Source organism: Belonocnema kinseyi, chromosome 10 (assembly GCF_010883055.1).
Source record: "Belonocnema kinseyi isolate 2016_QV_RU_SX_M_011 chromosome 10, B_treatae_v1, whole genome shotgun sequence".
NCBI lineage: Eukaryota > Metazoa > Arthropoda > Insecta > Hymenoptera > Cynipidae > Belonocnema > Belonocnema kinseyi.
Window position 1 is genome coordinate 4,118,881 of NC_046666.1, and position 13,506 is coordinate 4,132,386.

The 13,506-nt window shown below is 22.1% G+C and overlaps 1 protein-coding gene across 1 annotated transcript in view; it reads right to left on the bottom strand.

The window, feature by feature from the left end:
• The window catches only part of LOC117182254 (E3 ubiquitin-protein ligase Su(dx)), a 55,919-nt gene that overhangs the window by 13,203 nt on the left and 29,210 nt on the right, over window positions 1-13,506 (bottom strand). The window contains exons 5-7 of the mRNA XM_033375362.1: window positions 9,820-10,062; window positions 8,090-8,249; window positions 1,534-2,034 (exon numbers count right to left, since the gene is read on the bottom strand). Of these exons, the coding sequence (XP_033231253.1) occupies window positions 1,534-2,034; window positions 8,090-8,249; window positions 9,820-10,062 (904 nt within the window). The remainder of the gene's footprint in view (window positions 1-1,533; window positions 2,035-8,089; window positions 8,250-9,819; window positions 10,063-13,506) is intronic.

Sequence of the window (13,506 nt, forward strand, 5' to 3'; positions counted from 1 at the left end):
TAAATTGTGACTTCTGACTAAATTATCAAATAAATAGTTTGAATTTTAAATAAAAAATATCAATTTTCAACCAAATAATTGAATTTTCATTTAAAAAAAGATCAATTTTCAACCAAAAATAGAAAAAAGTAGTTACATTTTCAAAAAGAGTTTAATTTTTGACAAAAAAATATAACTTTGAACTGCAACTAGTTAAATTTTCAAGTAAAAGCAAAAGATAAATTTGCAACGAACAATGTAACCAATTTTTTTGTTATAATTCCGAAAAATTTCAAAAATATTTGAAATACTTTTTTTTTATTTGGAAGAGGGTACTTTTAAATTGTGACTTCTGACTAAATTATCAAATAAATAGTTTGAATTTTAAATAAAAAATATCAATTTTCAACCAAATAATTGAATTTTCATTTAAAAAAAGATAAATTTTCAACCAAAAATAGAAAAAAGTAGTTACATTTTCAAAAAGAGGTTAATTTTTGTCAAAAGAATATAACTTAATGTAACCAATTTTTTTTTAATTCAGAAAAATTATGTAACCAATTTTTTTTAATTCAGAAAAATTTCAAAAACTACCTGAAATATTTTTTTTTATTTGGAAGAGGGTACTTTTAAATTGTGACTTCTGACTAAATTATCAAATAAATAGTTTGAATTTTAAATAAAAATTATCAATTTCCAACCGAATAGTTACATTTTCAGTAAAAATTAAGAGAAAATAGTATATTAATAAATTTATTTATTAAATTCAATGTAAAAAATAATATGAAGGAAGATCTGGAACTTTGAATTAAAAATATATAATTCATAAATCACGAAAATTTGTATTCAAAAATAAAATTATCGGAATCAATGATATATTAATTTCAATTCTTATCAAGAATTTCGAATTAAAACAGTTACAATCTGGAAATTCTCAAATTTTGAACGGATCTAAAATTGTTTGGTCAAATCAATTATTGTTCAGATTTCAAAAACTGTTAAAAATCGAATTTGAGCGGATTTTTCTTCTGAAAATTCGTCAAATTCTCGGTCCGACGACCACCCTGTTTTTTATTTAAAAAATCTTCGATTAAAAAAAATTTTGATTTTTTAATCCTTTAAAACTGCATTTTAAAATTCTTTAAATTAAAATATATGCTTAAAAATTTTCGAATTAAGCATTCTAAACTCAATGATATAATTTATAAAAAATAAAAATTTAGAAAATTATTCAAAAACTTTTGAAATCAAAGTTTGCCAAAATTTTTCTTAAATTCCCAGTCAAAAAATTAATTCAGTCATTTCCCGGTTTTCCTTGGTACCTGAATAAGAATATTCGGCTGTCCAAATTTTGTCTTTAGATTCTTGATTTTATTTATTAGAAATCACATTTCCACCTTGACAAAAATCATTCAAATAATAAAAACTTGAATTTCACCTTGATCAAAAGTAAATTCCCGGTTTTTAAATTAAATCCCCGGCCAAGTCGCCCCCCAGGAAATAAATTTAAGATCTTTAAAAAAAAAAAAAAAAAAAAAAAAAAAAATGACTAACCTGCCAGAACCACAGCACCTGTTTACTATTTCTCGTATAATGCCTGTAGATTGTGTTTCGCTGCCAATCCTCGACATCAATTTCCTGCATTCCACACAACATCAGTTCGAGTTCTCGTTCATCAAAATATTTGAGCCACTCGAGGGGAACAACCGAGTTAAATCCCTCCAAAAAGGCTTTGGTCTGCTCTTCAATTCCCCGAGTCATTCGCCACTCGGTCATTAATCTAATGTACTCTTCTTTATTGTCTTCGACGACACGAATTTTGTCACCTCCTTCCTTCAATTCGTGATGTATCACTTGTCCGAGAATCTCAAAATCAACACTGTAATACAATTCGAGTCCACACTCGTCGATATTGTTCTCTTTTATCCAGACGAGGGACTTGTAAAATTCGGGATCAATCGATTCGATATCCTTCATTATTAATTTTTTATTTAGCATTCTTTTGTAAAATGGCATTGTAAATCCGCTGTAGATAAATCGTCCATGATAAAGCGCCTGAACACAAAAACAATGGATTTAAATCAACTTTTATTTGATCCCAGAATCATTCTCAATTTGAAAAATTACTGTAAAAGAGTGAGTCATTAAAAACCATAATGAGCATCGCTTTTCGTTTTTGAAAAATTTTCAAAAAATTATCCCTATTTAGGGGTTGAGAAAACCCCCAAAAAATTAAATAAAATCTTCACTGTTGATGTGAAAAATAGTGGTATTTTAGATTTTTTAATTTTTCTAGGATCTCCTGGTAATTTTTTGAAATTTTTATGAAACGAAAAGCGATGCTAACTTTGATTTTCAATTACGAATAATTTCAAAACAAGTAACATATTTTTATATTTTTTTACTCGGTCGCCAGGGAGGTCCAAAAAATAGGCGAATTTTGGCGTCACTCTTATTTTATTTAACCAAAAGCCAAAAAATACATATTTAGAATAAAAAAATTTTTATTTGATATTAATGACGTAATTTTTGGGAAACTAATACAACATAAATTTATTAAAAATTTAACTGTGCACGCCAAAGAAATATGTTCAAGTGAAAAACAAACGTAGCCAATAACAATTTTGTAAAGTAGGAAATTTTATTGTTTAGTGAAAAGTCACGAAATTATAAAATTTTTTCCAAAAGTCAGGGTATTCCTGTAAGTTTCAATAGTTGTCAAGCAGTGCAAATTTGTAATTTTTCAATTTTAATTTGACATTGTTTTATTCCGTTCATCAAATATTCTAGGTTTGAATTAATGCAAATTTAATATTTTGGTCATTAATTATTATAATGCTCAGGGTAAAGTATTCAACCTTTTTTTTTTGTAATTCAACTATTTCGTAGAAAATTAACTTGTTTAAAACTCATATTTTGGTGTTCGATAAGTGGATTCAAATCTATTTTTGATGAAAATTCAACTTTTTTTTTTTAATTTGTGTTTTTATTTAAAAAATTTATCTATTTTAGCAGAAACTGCATTTTTATTCAATAAAAATACAACTATTTGGTTAAAAATGAAACAATTTTGTTAAAAAGTCCAACTTTTTTTTCTAAATTTGTCTTTTTGATTTAAAAATTCATCTGTTTTAGTAGAAATTTAATCTTTTTTTTTGTACGAAATAGAAAAATTAAAATTGGAATGCTAAAAGTTGAAAAGTTCTTCGAAAATCTAAAGATTTTTTTTTAATTTGTCTTTTTGATTTAAAAATTCATCTGTTTTGATAGAAATTTCATCTTTTTTTTTGTACGAAATAGAAAAATTAAAATTGGAATGCTAAAAGTTGAAAAGTTCTTCGAAAATCTAAAGATTTTTTTTAAATTTGTCTTTTTGATTTAAAAATTCATCTGTTTTAATAGAAATTTCATCTTTTTTGGATAAAAATGCAACTGTTTGGTCGGAAATACAAAAATGTTGTTAAAAAATAATACTTCTTATTTGAAAATTCAAGTATCTTTTTAGAAAAATTGCTTCTTATTTAAAACTCATACTCTGATGTTCAAAAGTCAAATTAAAATCTCTTCTGGATGAAAATTCAACTATTTTTTTTTAATTTGTTTTCTTATGTTTAAAAATTATATATTTTAGTAGAAACTACATTTTTCTTGGGTAAAAATACAACTGTTTGGTTGAAAATTCAACAGTTTTGTTAAAAAGTCAAATTTTTTTTTTAAATTTATTTTTTTGATTTAAAAATTCATCTGTTTTAGTAGAAATTTCATCTCTTTTGGATAAAAATGCAACTGTTTAGTTGAAAATACAACAGTTTGGTTAAAAAGTAATCCTTTTTAGTTGAAAATTCAACTGTTTTCTTGAAAATTTAAGTATCTTTTTAGAAAAATTAATTCTTATTTAAAACTCATACTCTGATTTTGAAAAGTCAAATTATAATTTTGTGGATGTAAATTCAAATATTCGTTTGAAAATTTGTGTTTTTATTTTTAAAATGTATCCATTTTAGCAGAAAATAGATCTTTCTTAAATAGAGATACAACTGTTTGCTTAAAAATTCAACAATTTTATTAAAAAGTCCAACTTTATTTTTTAATTTGTCTTTGATTTAAAAATTCATCTGTTTTAGTAGAAATTTAATCTTTTTTTTGTACAAAATAGAAAAATTAAAATTGGAACGCTAAAAGTTAAAAAGTTCTTCGAAAATTTAAAGATTCGAAGTTTTCTCTATAAAACAATTCAGTTTAAAATTGTTTTCTTTTAAATATTTGGTTTCAATTTCTTCGTCTTAAATGAAAACTGAAATATTGTTAAATATGAAATACTTTTTTTTTCTAGATTAAGAAATTTCAAATTAAATGGGATAAAAATTAAATAATTTAGACTCACAATATTTCAAATTTAATAAAAAAGACTTTAATTATGATTATATTATTATAGATTTATTTTAAAGTGAAAACAGTAAAACGCACGTTTACATTTTTTAATAGCTAAACAAAATTAATATAAATAATATATTAATAAATTTGTTCATTAAATTTAATATGAAAAATAGTATAAAGCAAGAACTGAAACTCTGAATTAAAAATATATTATTGATAAATCACACAAATTTTTATTTAAAAATAAAATTATCGGAATAAATAATATATTAATTTCAATTCTTATCAAGACTTTCGGATTGAAACAGTTACCATTTTTAGAATAATTTGTTTATTTATATTTATAGTTGATAAAATAAAACTGTTTATTATAAAAAAATTTCAACTTCAAATTCTTTTAATTTTTATTATTTAAATCTTCAAAGCTTCACTTTAATTATTTTTAAAATGTTTGAAATCGAACCTGGGCAGATTTTTCTTCTGAAAATTCGTAAAATTCCCAGTTTTCCTGTCCGGCGGTCTCCTTATTTTTTATACAAAAATCTTCGATTTTGAAAACTTCTAATTTTTTTAACCTTTAAAACTTCATTTTAAAATTCTTTAAATTTAAATATATCCTTTTAAAAATTAGAAAATCTAAAATGGAAAATTTTTAAAGTGAAAGATTTTCGAATTAAGCATTCTAAACTGAATGATATAATCATATATAAAAATCACAATTTGAAAAATTATTTTTATTTTAAATAGTCACGGCATCCTTGAAAAGCTTTAAAATTTTATTTCAAAATCTTGACAAATCTAGAAGTGTTTTTAAATTTTTTCAAATTAAAAATAATTTTTGAATTTTTTGTCAGAACACTCATTATTTGTAAAAATATTAACTTCGATTTTAAATATATCTTAAAATTACTCAAATTTTTTCTACAAATAATAAGCGTACATTGTTATTTATAAATCAAAATTTAACAATTTTGCTTATAAATTAAACACTTTTTAAATCGAACTATTATAATTGTAAAGCTAAAATTTTGAAAGTTTTTCAAAAATCTAAAGATTCAGTATAAAAAATATAAATCCACGTTAATATTTCCAATGCTCTAAGTTTAAAAAATCAATCAATAAACTTTAAAATTTTCAAAATTATATCATTTTAAGGAATTTCATGCTAGAAACATCAAATATTGAAAAATTGAAAAAATTTTAACTGAACACTTATTAAATTAGAAATTCAATTATTTTCTTTTAAATAGTTTAAACATCCTTGGAAAGCTTAAAAAATTTATTTTAAAATCTTGAGAAATCTTGAAGTTGTTTTAAATTTATAATTATTTTGGAAATTTTTTCAGAACTTCTAAATATCTGTCAAAATGAATTGAATTTTTTCTACAATTTTCAGAAAATTCTGCAAATTTTAGAAAATTTCATTACAATTTGGATATATAAATAACAATTAAACATTTATTATTTATAGACGAAATTTAAACAAAAAAATTAGATTCTTTTCAAGAATTGTAAAAGGCTTCAAAAGAATAAAAACATTTTCTTAAAGATCCCTAGGAAAATTAAAAATAACTTTTCAGTTTGAAAAATTATTTCAAGAGAATATTTAAACAGTTTTTCAAAGTTTTAAACAAAATTTTCAATCTTTTTAAAACTCCTGAATACCTCTTAAAATTACTTTAATTTTTTTCTACAGATGTTCATTTGTAAATTATACATCCAAATTTTAAATTTTCACTTAAAAATTAAGCATTTTTCGAAATTTTAACGATTCCAGGTTTTCTATGTCAAAAACTTCAGTTAAAGATTCTTTTTCATTAAATATTTGGTTTTAATTTACTTGTCTTGAATAAAAATTCAAATATTGCTAAATATTCAATAATTAATCTTTTTTTTTAATTAAAATTTTCATACTGAATGGGTTAAAAGTTGAATATTTCAGACAGAAAGAATATTTTAAATTTAATAAAATCCTTTAATTAGAATATATTATTATGAAGTTATTTTTAAGTTGAAAATAGTTTATAAACTTTAAGGTTTAACGTTAAAATCTGAAAATTCGTCAACTTTGAACTGATGTAAAATCGTTTTGTCAAATCTTTTTTGTTTAGTTTTTATTACTTAAAGTACAGATAAATTTAAAATAAATTATTTATTTGTTAAATAAAAATGTTTTTTATCCAAAATTTTCAACATCAATGAGTACGCATTGTAAGCTAAAAAATAGCATAATTAGAAAACATAACAATTCTAATAATTATTTAAAAACTGTTGAAATCGAACTTCGACAGATTTTTCTTCTACAAATTTCTAAAATTCCTGGTAAAAAAAAAACAATTCACTGTCATTTCCCAGCTGAAAAAATTAATTTTAAATAAAAAATATCAATTTTCAACCAAATAGTTGAATTTTCATTTTAAAAAAACATAAATTTTCAACTAAAAATAAAAAAAAGTAGTTACATTTTCAAAAAGAGATTAATTTTAAGAAAAAAAGAATTTAAATTTTAACTGCGACTAGTAGAACTTTTAAGTAAAAACAAAAGATAAATTTGCAACGAACAATGTAACCAATTTTTTTTATAATTCAGAAAAATTTCAAAAACTACTTGAAATTTTTTTTTATTTGGAAGAGGGCAATTTTAAATTGTGACTTCTGACTAAATTATCAAATAAATAGTTTGAATTTTAAATAAATAATATCAATTTTCAACCAAATAATTGAATTTTCATTTAAAAAAAGATCAATTTTCAACCAAAAATAGAAAAAAGTAGTTACATTTTCAAAAAGAGATTAATTTTTGTCAAAAGAATATAACTTAATGTAACCAATTTTTTTTAATTCAGAAAAATTTCAAAAACTACTTGAAATACTTTTTTTTTATTTGGAAGAGGGTACTTTTAAATTGTGACTTCTGACTAAATTATCAAATGAATAGTTTGAATTGTAAATAAAAATTATCAATTTTCAATCGAATAGTTGAATTTTCAGTAAAAATTAAGAGAAAATAGTATATTAATAAATTTATTTATTAAATTCAATGTAAAAAATAATATGAAGGAAGATCTGGAACTTTGAATTTAAAATATATAATTGATAAATCATGAAAATTTGTATTCAAAAATAAAATTATCGGAATTTAATAAGAATATATTATTATGAAGTTATTTTTAAGTTGAAAATAGTTTATAAACTTTAAGGTTTAACGTTAAAATCTGAAAATTCGTCAACTTTGAACTGATGTAAAATTGTTTTGCCAAATCTTTTTTGTTTAGTTTTTATTACTTAAAGTACAGATAAATTTAAAATAAATTATTTATTTGTTAAATAAAAATGTTTTTTATCCAAAATTTTCAACATCAATGGCTTTTATTTTTTATTTGTTCAAGTCTTTTAGAAAGCATTTAAAAATTCTTTAAAATAAAAATGTAAGTAAAATTTTTTTGAATTACGCATTGTAAGCTAAAAAATAGCATAATTGGAAATCATAACAATTCTAATAATTATTTAAAAACTATTGAAATCGAACTTCGACAGATTTTTCTTCTACAAATTTCTAAAATTCCTAGTAAAAAAAAACAATTCACTGTCATTTCCCGGTTTTCTCCGGTCTCTCAAATTATGTAAATTTTTCTGTAAAATCTATTTTAAAAAGTATTGTAAAATTAACCGAATTTTATTCTAAATAAAGGGTTCTAGTGGATTGAAAAATATATTTTTAAATTGTCCTCACCATTGCGATAAACCTGCCGATGAATTTGAAATATTGAAGATGGTCTGGATTTACATAAGAGGCTGGATTAATTTGTAAACTGTAATTACTCTTGTTGGCATATTCAAAGAGGCAGTACATTGGATTCAGTACTTCGTGACTCAATAAGAAGAACCACTCTCTGAAATAAAAAATACAACAAAAAAAAAAAACAAAAAAACAATATTTAAATTTTCTTTTCGTGCGAATTAAAAGGGACGACTGAAAAATCCCGAAAAATAAAATTCCCGACACAGTAAAATTTCCCAATTAGAAAATTCTCGAATAATCAAATTCGTGAATAATAAAATTGCCGAAAAATAAATATACCGAATTGGAAAATTCCCGAATAATAAAATTCTCGAATAATTTATAAAATATCCGAATTGTAAGATTCCCGAATTTTAACAATTAGAATTTTTTATAAATATATTTTATTGATTACTAATACAATAATAATATATTAGTTTCAAAAATTGTTTTTAACATTTAAAATTTTGAAGCTTATTTTTTGAATTAAAAATAGCAATAATTTCAAATAAAATATTTCTAGGTAACGCATGTTTTTTTAATGTTCACAGTATTTTAAAAAATACAAAAAGCGTTCGCAAAAACAAAATTTAAAATTAATATATAAATATATATATACAAATTTATATTTCGAGTCTGTTTGAAAAACGTTACAAGATACGTAAAAAATTTAACGAGAATTTTGTTCCAAGCGCAAGTGTTCAAAAATAAGGAAAGCGATACAAAAATTTAATTCTAAATTGAAAGAAAAAATAATGACTCACATTTTGACACTTTTTTTGAAAACGTGCATAGAATTTGAAAAAAATACAAAAAGCGTTAGCAAAAATTGAATTTTAAATTAATATATATATTTATTTAAAATTTTTAATTACATTTTTGCGAAAGCTTTTTGTATTTTTTTTTATTCAAAAATATTATGCACATTCCAAAAAAAGAGTAAAAATGTAAGCAATCATTTTTTCTTTGAAAGAAGAATTTAATTTTGTATCACCTACCAAATTTGTAAAAACGTGCACTTGGAAGAAAAAAAAATTATCATCCCTAAATTTTCTTTGTACCTTACAAAGCTTTTGAAATGAAAACTCGATATATATATATATAAATTTAAAATTTTATTTTTGCGAACGCTTTTTGTATTTTTTAAAATACTGTGAACACTAAAAAAACACGTGTTACCTAGAAATATTTTATTTAAAATTATTGCTATTTTAAATTTAAGAAATAAGCTTCGAAATTGTAAATGTTAAAAATAATTTTTGAAACTAATATCTTATTGTTGTATTTGTAATAAATAAAATATATTTATAAAAAAATCTAATTGTTAAAATTCGGGAATTTTCCAATTCGGTAATATTAAAAACTGTCGAGAATTATATTATTCGTGAATTTTGCAATTCGGGAATTTTATAATTCTGAAATTTTACTATTCGAAAATTTTATTATACGGGAATTTTCCAATTCGGTATCTTTATTTTTCGGTAATTTTATTATTCGTATATTTTATTATTTGGGAATTTTCCAAATCGGTATTTTTATTTTTCGGCAATTTTATTATTCGCGAATTTCATTAATCGAGAATTTTCTAATTCGGGAATTTTATAATGTCGGGAATTTTATTTTTCGAGATTTTTCAGTCGTCCCAATTAAAAGACAGAAAAGGGCTAAAAGAAAAATCTCACCTCGACACTCCTCCGTAGTCTAAGCCTTCCTCACCCTTAAAAATAATGTACAATCTACGTCTTAATGCAAAAGCCTCGGCGTTCATAATTTGATGATATGAATCTTCAAAGAGGGTTTGTCGACTAACGCTAATTTTTATGTGATTCGGCAATGCATTTGTTTGACATAAGAAGCGGAACTGCGAGAGTTTCCAGCGGAAGGACCTCTCATAAGCTCTTGGCACTCGATAGGCACCTTTCGGTCTGCAAAATTAAAATACAAATGCAAAATTCAGACTTCCCAGTGATCTTTGATTCACATTTTTATTTATTTATTCATTTTTTTTTTGTATAAAGTTTATAACTTTATAAAAAAAAAATAAATAAAAATGTAAACCAAAGACGAATTTTGTTGAACCTGCAAGTGAAAAGACGAATTTTCTCTGCAAAAGTTGAATTTTCAAACAAAAAATATGTTTTTTCCGCAAAAAATTAATTTTTCACGAAACTGATGTATTTTTATTCAACAAAAATGAAATGTTAAACAAAGAAAATTATTTTTTACAAAAACATGAAAATTTTCAGCTACAGCAGATATATCTTTAAAAAATGGAAAAATTATATAAACCTTAAATAAAAAAAAATGTTAATGATGTAGTTTAAGTTTTACCCAAGTATGTAGTTGAATTCTCAAGCAAAGAAGAATCATTTTAAAAAAGATAAAAAATAAAATAACAGCCTTTACATCACAAAAAATGAAATTTCTACTAAAACAGACGAATTTCAAAATAAAAGGTAAAAAATAAATCCAAAAAGACCAATTTTTAACCAAAAAGGATAACTTTATAATTAAGTTGTTGAGTTCTTTACGAAATACTTGTATTTTTATCTAAAAAAGATTAAATTTCTCTTAAAATAGATGAATTGATATTTAAAACAATAATTTTTGAATAGTTAAATTTTCATCCAAAAAAGATTCTAGTTAACTCTTCAACGTCAAAATATGAATTTTTTAACAAAAAATATGTTTCTACAGAAAAAAAAATAGAATTTTCAATCCAAAGACGAATTTTTTAAACCAAAAAAGATTAATTTTAACGAAATTGTTGAATTCTATAACAAATAGTTGCATTTTATCTAAGAAAGATGAAATTTATACTAAAACAGAGGAATTTTTAATTAAAAACGATAATTTTTTTTAAAGATCGCTATCTTCCAGAAAAGATTTCAGTTAATTTTTCAACACACAAATATAAATTTTAAACAAAAAGTAAATTTTCTACGAAATAGTTAAATTTTCAACAAAACGGCAGAATTTTAAACTAAAATGTATTACTTTTAAACAAAATAGTTTAATTTTGAACCGAACAGTTGCATTTTTATTCAATAAAAATGAAATTTTAAACCAACAAATTTTTTTTTCTCACAAAAACATGAGAATTTTTAAATAAAGAAGATCTATCTTCAAAAGATAGAAAAAATTACACTTTCAGTTAAAAAATTAATTTTAAATGAAAAAAGTTTTCCAACTAAACAGTTAAATTTTCAACCAGACATACGCCTTCAATAAAAAAAAAATTAACAATGTAGTTTAAGTTTTACCCAAAAAATTGATTTTTTAATTAAAAAAAAAACATTAATTTTCAACAAAATAGTTTAACTTTCCACCAAAGAGACGAATTTTTAACTAAAAATATCATTTTCAAGAAAAAATGATGTATTAACAAACTGATTCAATCAAATATTTCAAGACAAATATTTAGTTGAATACTCAAGCAAAGAAGAATCATAAAAAAACAGCATTTTCATATTAGAAAAAATAAATTTCTACTAAAACAGATGAATTTCGAAATAAAAGATAAAAATTCGATCCAAAAAGACGAATTTTTAATCAAAAGGGATGACTTTCTAACAAAATTGTTGAATTCCCTACCAAACAGTTGCATTTTTATCCAAAACAGATTAAATTTATTTTAAAACAGATGAATTTTTATTAAAAAAAAAAGATTCCAGTTGACTTTTCAAGATCAAAATATGAATTTTTTTAAACCAAAAATGATGTTTTTTAAACGAAATAGTTGAATTTTTATACAAGAAAGATGAAATTTATTCTAAAACAGAAGATTTTTTACTAAAAAAACGATTTTTTTTCAAGTTCGCTTTCATTCAGAAAAAATTTCAGTTAATTTTTCAACACAAAAATATAAATTTTAAGTTTTTTTTTTATAATTTAAAATTAATTGTTAAAAATTATTTAATACATTTTTAAATTAAATTAATCTTTTTCAATTTAGAATAACTTTTAGGTTCTTTTTTGTTATTGCTGTAAATGTAAAAACTTCAATTTCAGAACAGAATATTACCAAAGATTTCCACAGATTTGACAAAACGTTAAGAAATTTCAAAAGATTTCGACACACGCTTTAAGTTTTCAACAGCATTTAAAAATTTTATAAATATTTCAAAGGATTTCTTATTTGGCAGTAAATTCATCTTTTGGTTTAAAAATTCTTCATTTTTAGTTGAAAATTCTACATTTTTGTTCAGAATTCTTGAATTTGATTGAAATTTCGTTTATATATATTTTTTTTAGTAGTAAATTAATCTTTTCATATAAAAGTTCTTCTTTTTTAGTTGAAAATTCTACTTTTTTGTTAGTAATTCTTGAATTTTACTGAAAATTCGTCTTTTTTGGTAGTAAATTATTCTTTTTGTTTAAAACTTGATCTTTTTTGGTTGAAAATTCTACTTTTTGGTTGAGAATTCTTGAATTTTATTAAAAATTCGTCCTTCCTTGTAGTAAATTAATCTTTTCGTTTAAAAATTCTTCTTTTTTAGTTGAAAATTCTTTTTTTTTTGTTAGTAAATTTTCTTTTTGTTTAAAAATTGATCTTTTTTGGTTGAAATTTCTTCGATTTTATTAAAAATTCGTCTTTTTTGGTAGTAAATTAATCTTTTCATATAAAAGTTCTTCCTTTTTACTAGAAAATTCTACATTTTGGTTAGTAATTCTTTAATTTTATTGAAAATTCGTCTTTCCTGGTAGTAAATTAATCTTTTCGTTTAAAAATTCTTCTTTTTTAGTTGACAATTCGTCTTTATTGTAGTAAATTAATCTTTCTGTGTAAAAGTTTTTGTTTTTTAGTTGAAAACTCTACTTTTTGGTTGAGAATTCTGGAATTTTGTTAAAAGATCGAATTTTTTAATAGTAAATTAATCTTTTTGTTCAAAAATTCTTCTTTTCTAGTTGAAAATTCTATTTTTTCTTTTAGAATTCTTGAATGCGGATTAAAAACTAGTTGTTTTTTTTGTGGTAAATTACATTTTTTGTTTAAAATTGGTCTTTTTTAGTTGAAAGTTCTATTCTTTTGTTCAGAATTCTTGAGTTTTATTAAAAATTCGTCTTTTTAGGTAGTAATTTAATCTTTCTGTGTAAACTTTCTTTTTGTTTAGTAGAAAATTCTACGTTTTGGTTAGTAATTCTTGAGTTTTATTGAAAATTCGTCTGTCCTGGTAGTAAATTAATCTTTTTGTTTAAAAATTCTTCTTTTTAGGTGAAAATTCGTCTTTTTTGGTGGTAAATTTTCTTTTTGTTTAAAAATTGAACTTTTTGGTTGAAAATTCTACTTTTTGGTTCAGAATTCTTGAATTTTATTAAACATTCGTCTTTTTTAGTAGTAAATTAATCTTTCCATATAAAAGTTCTTC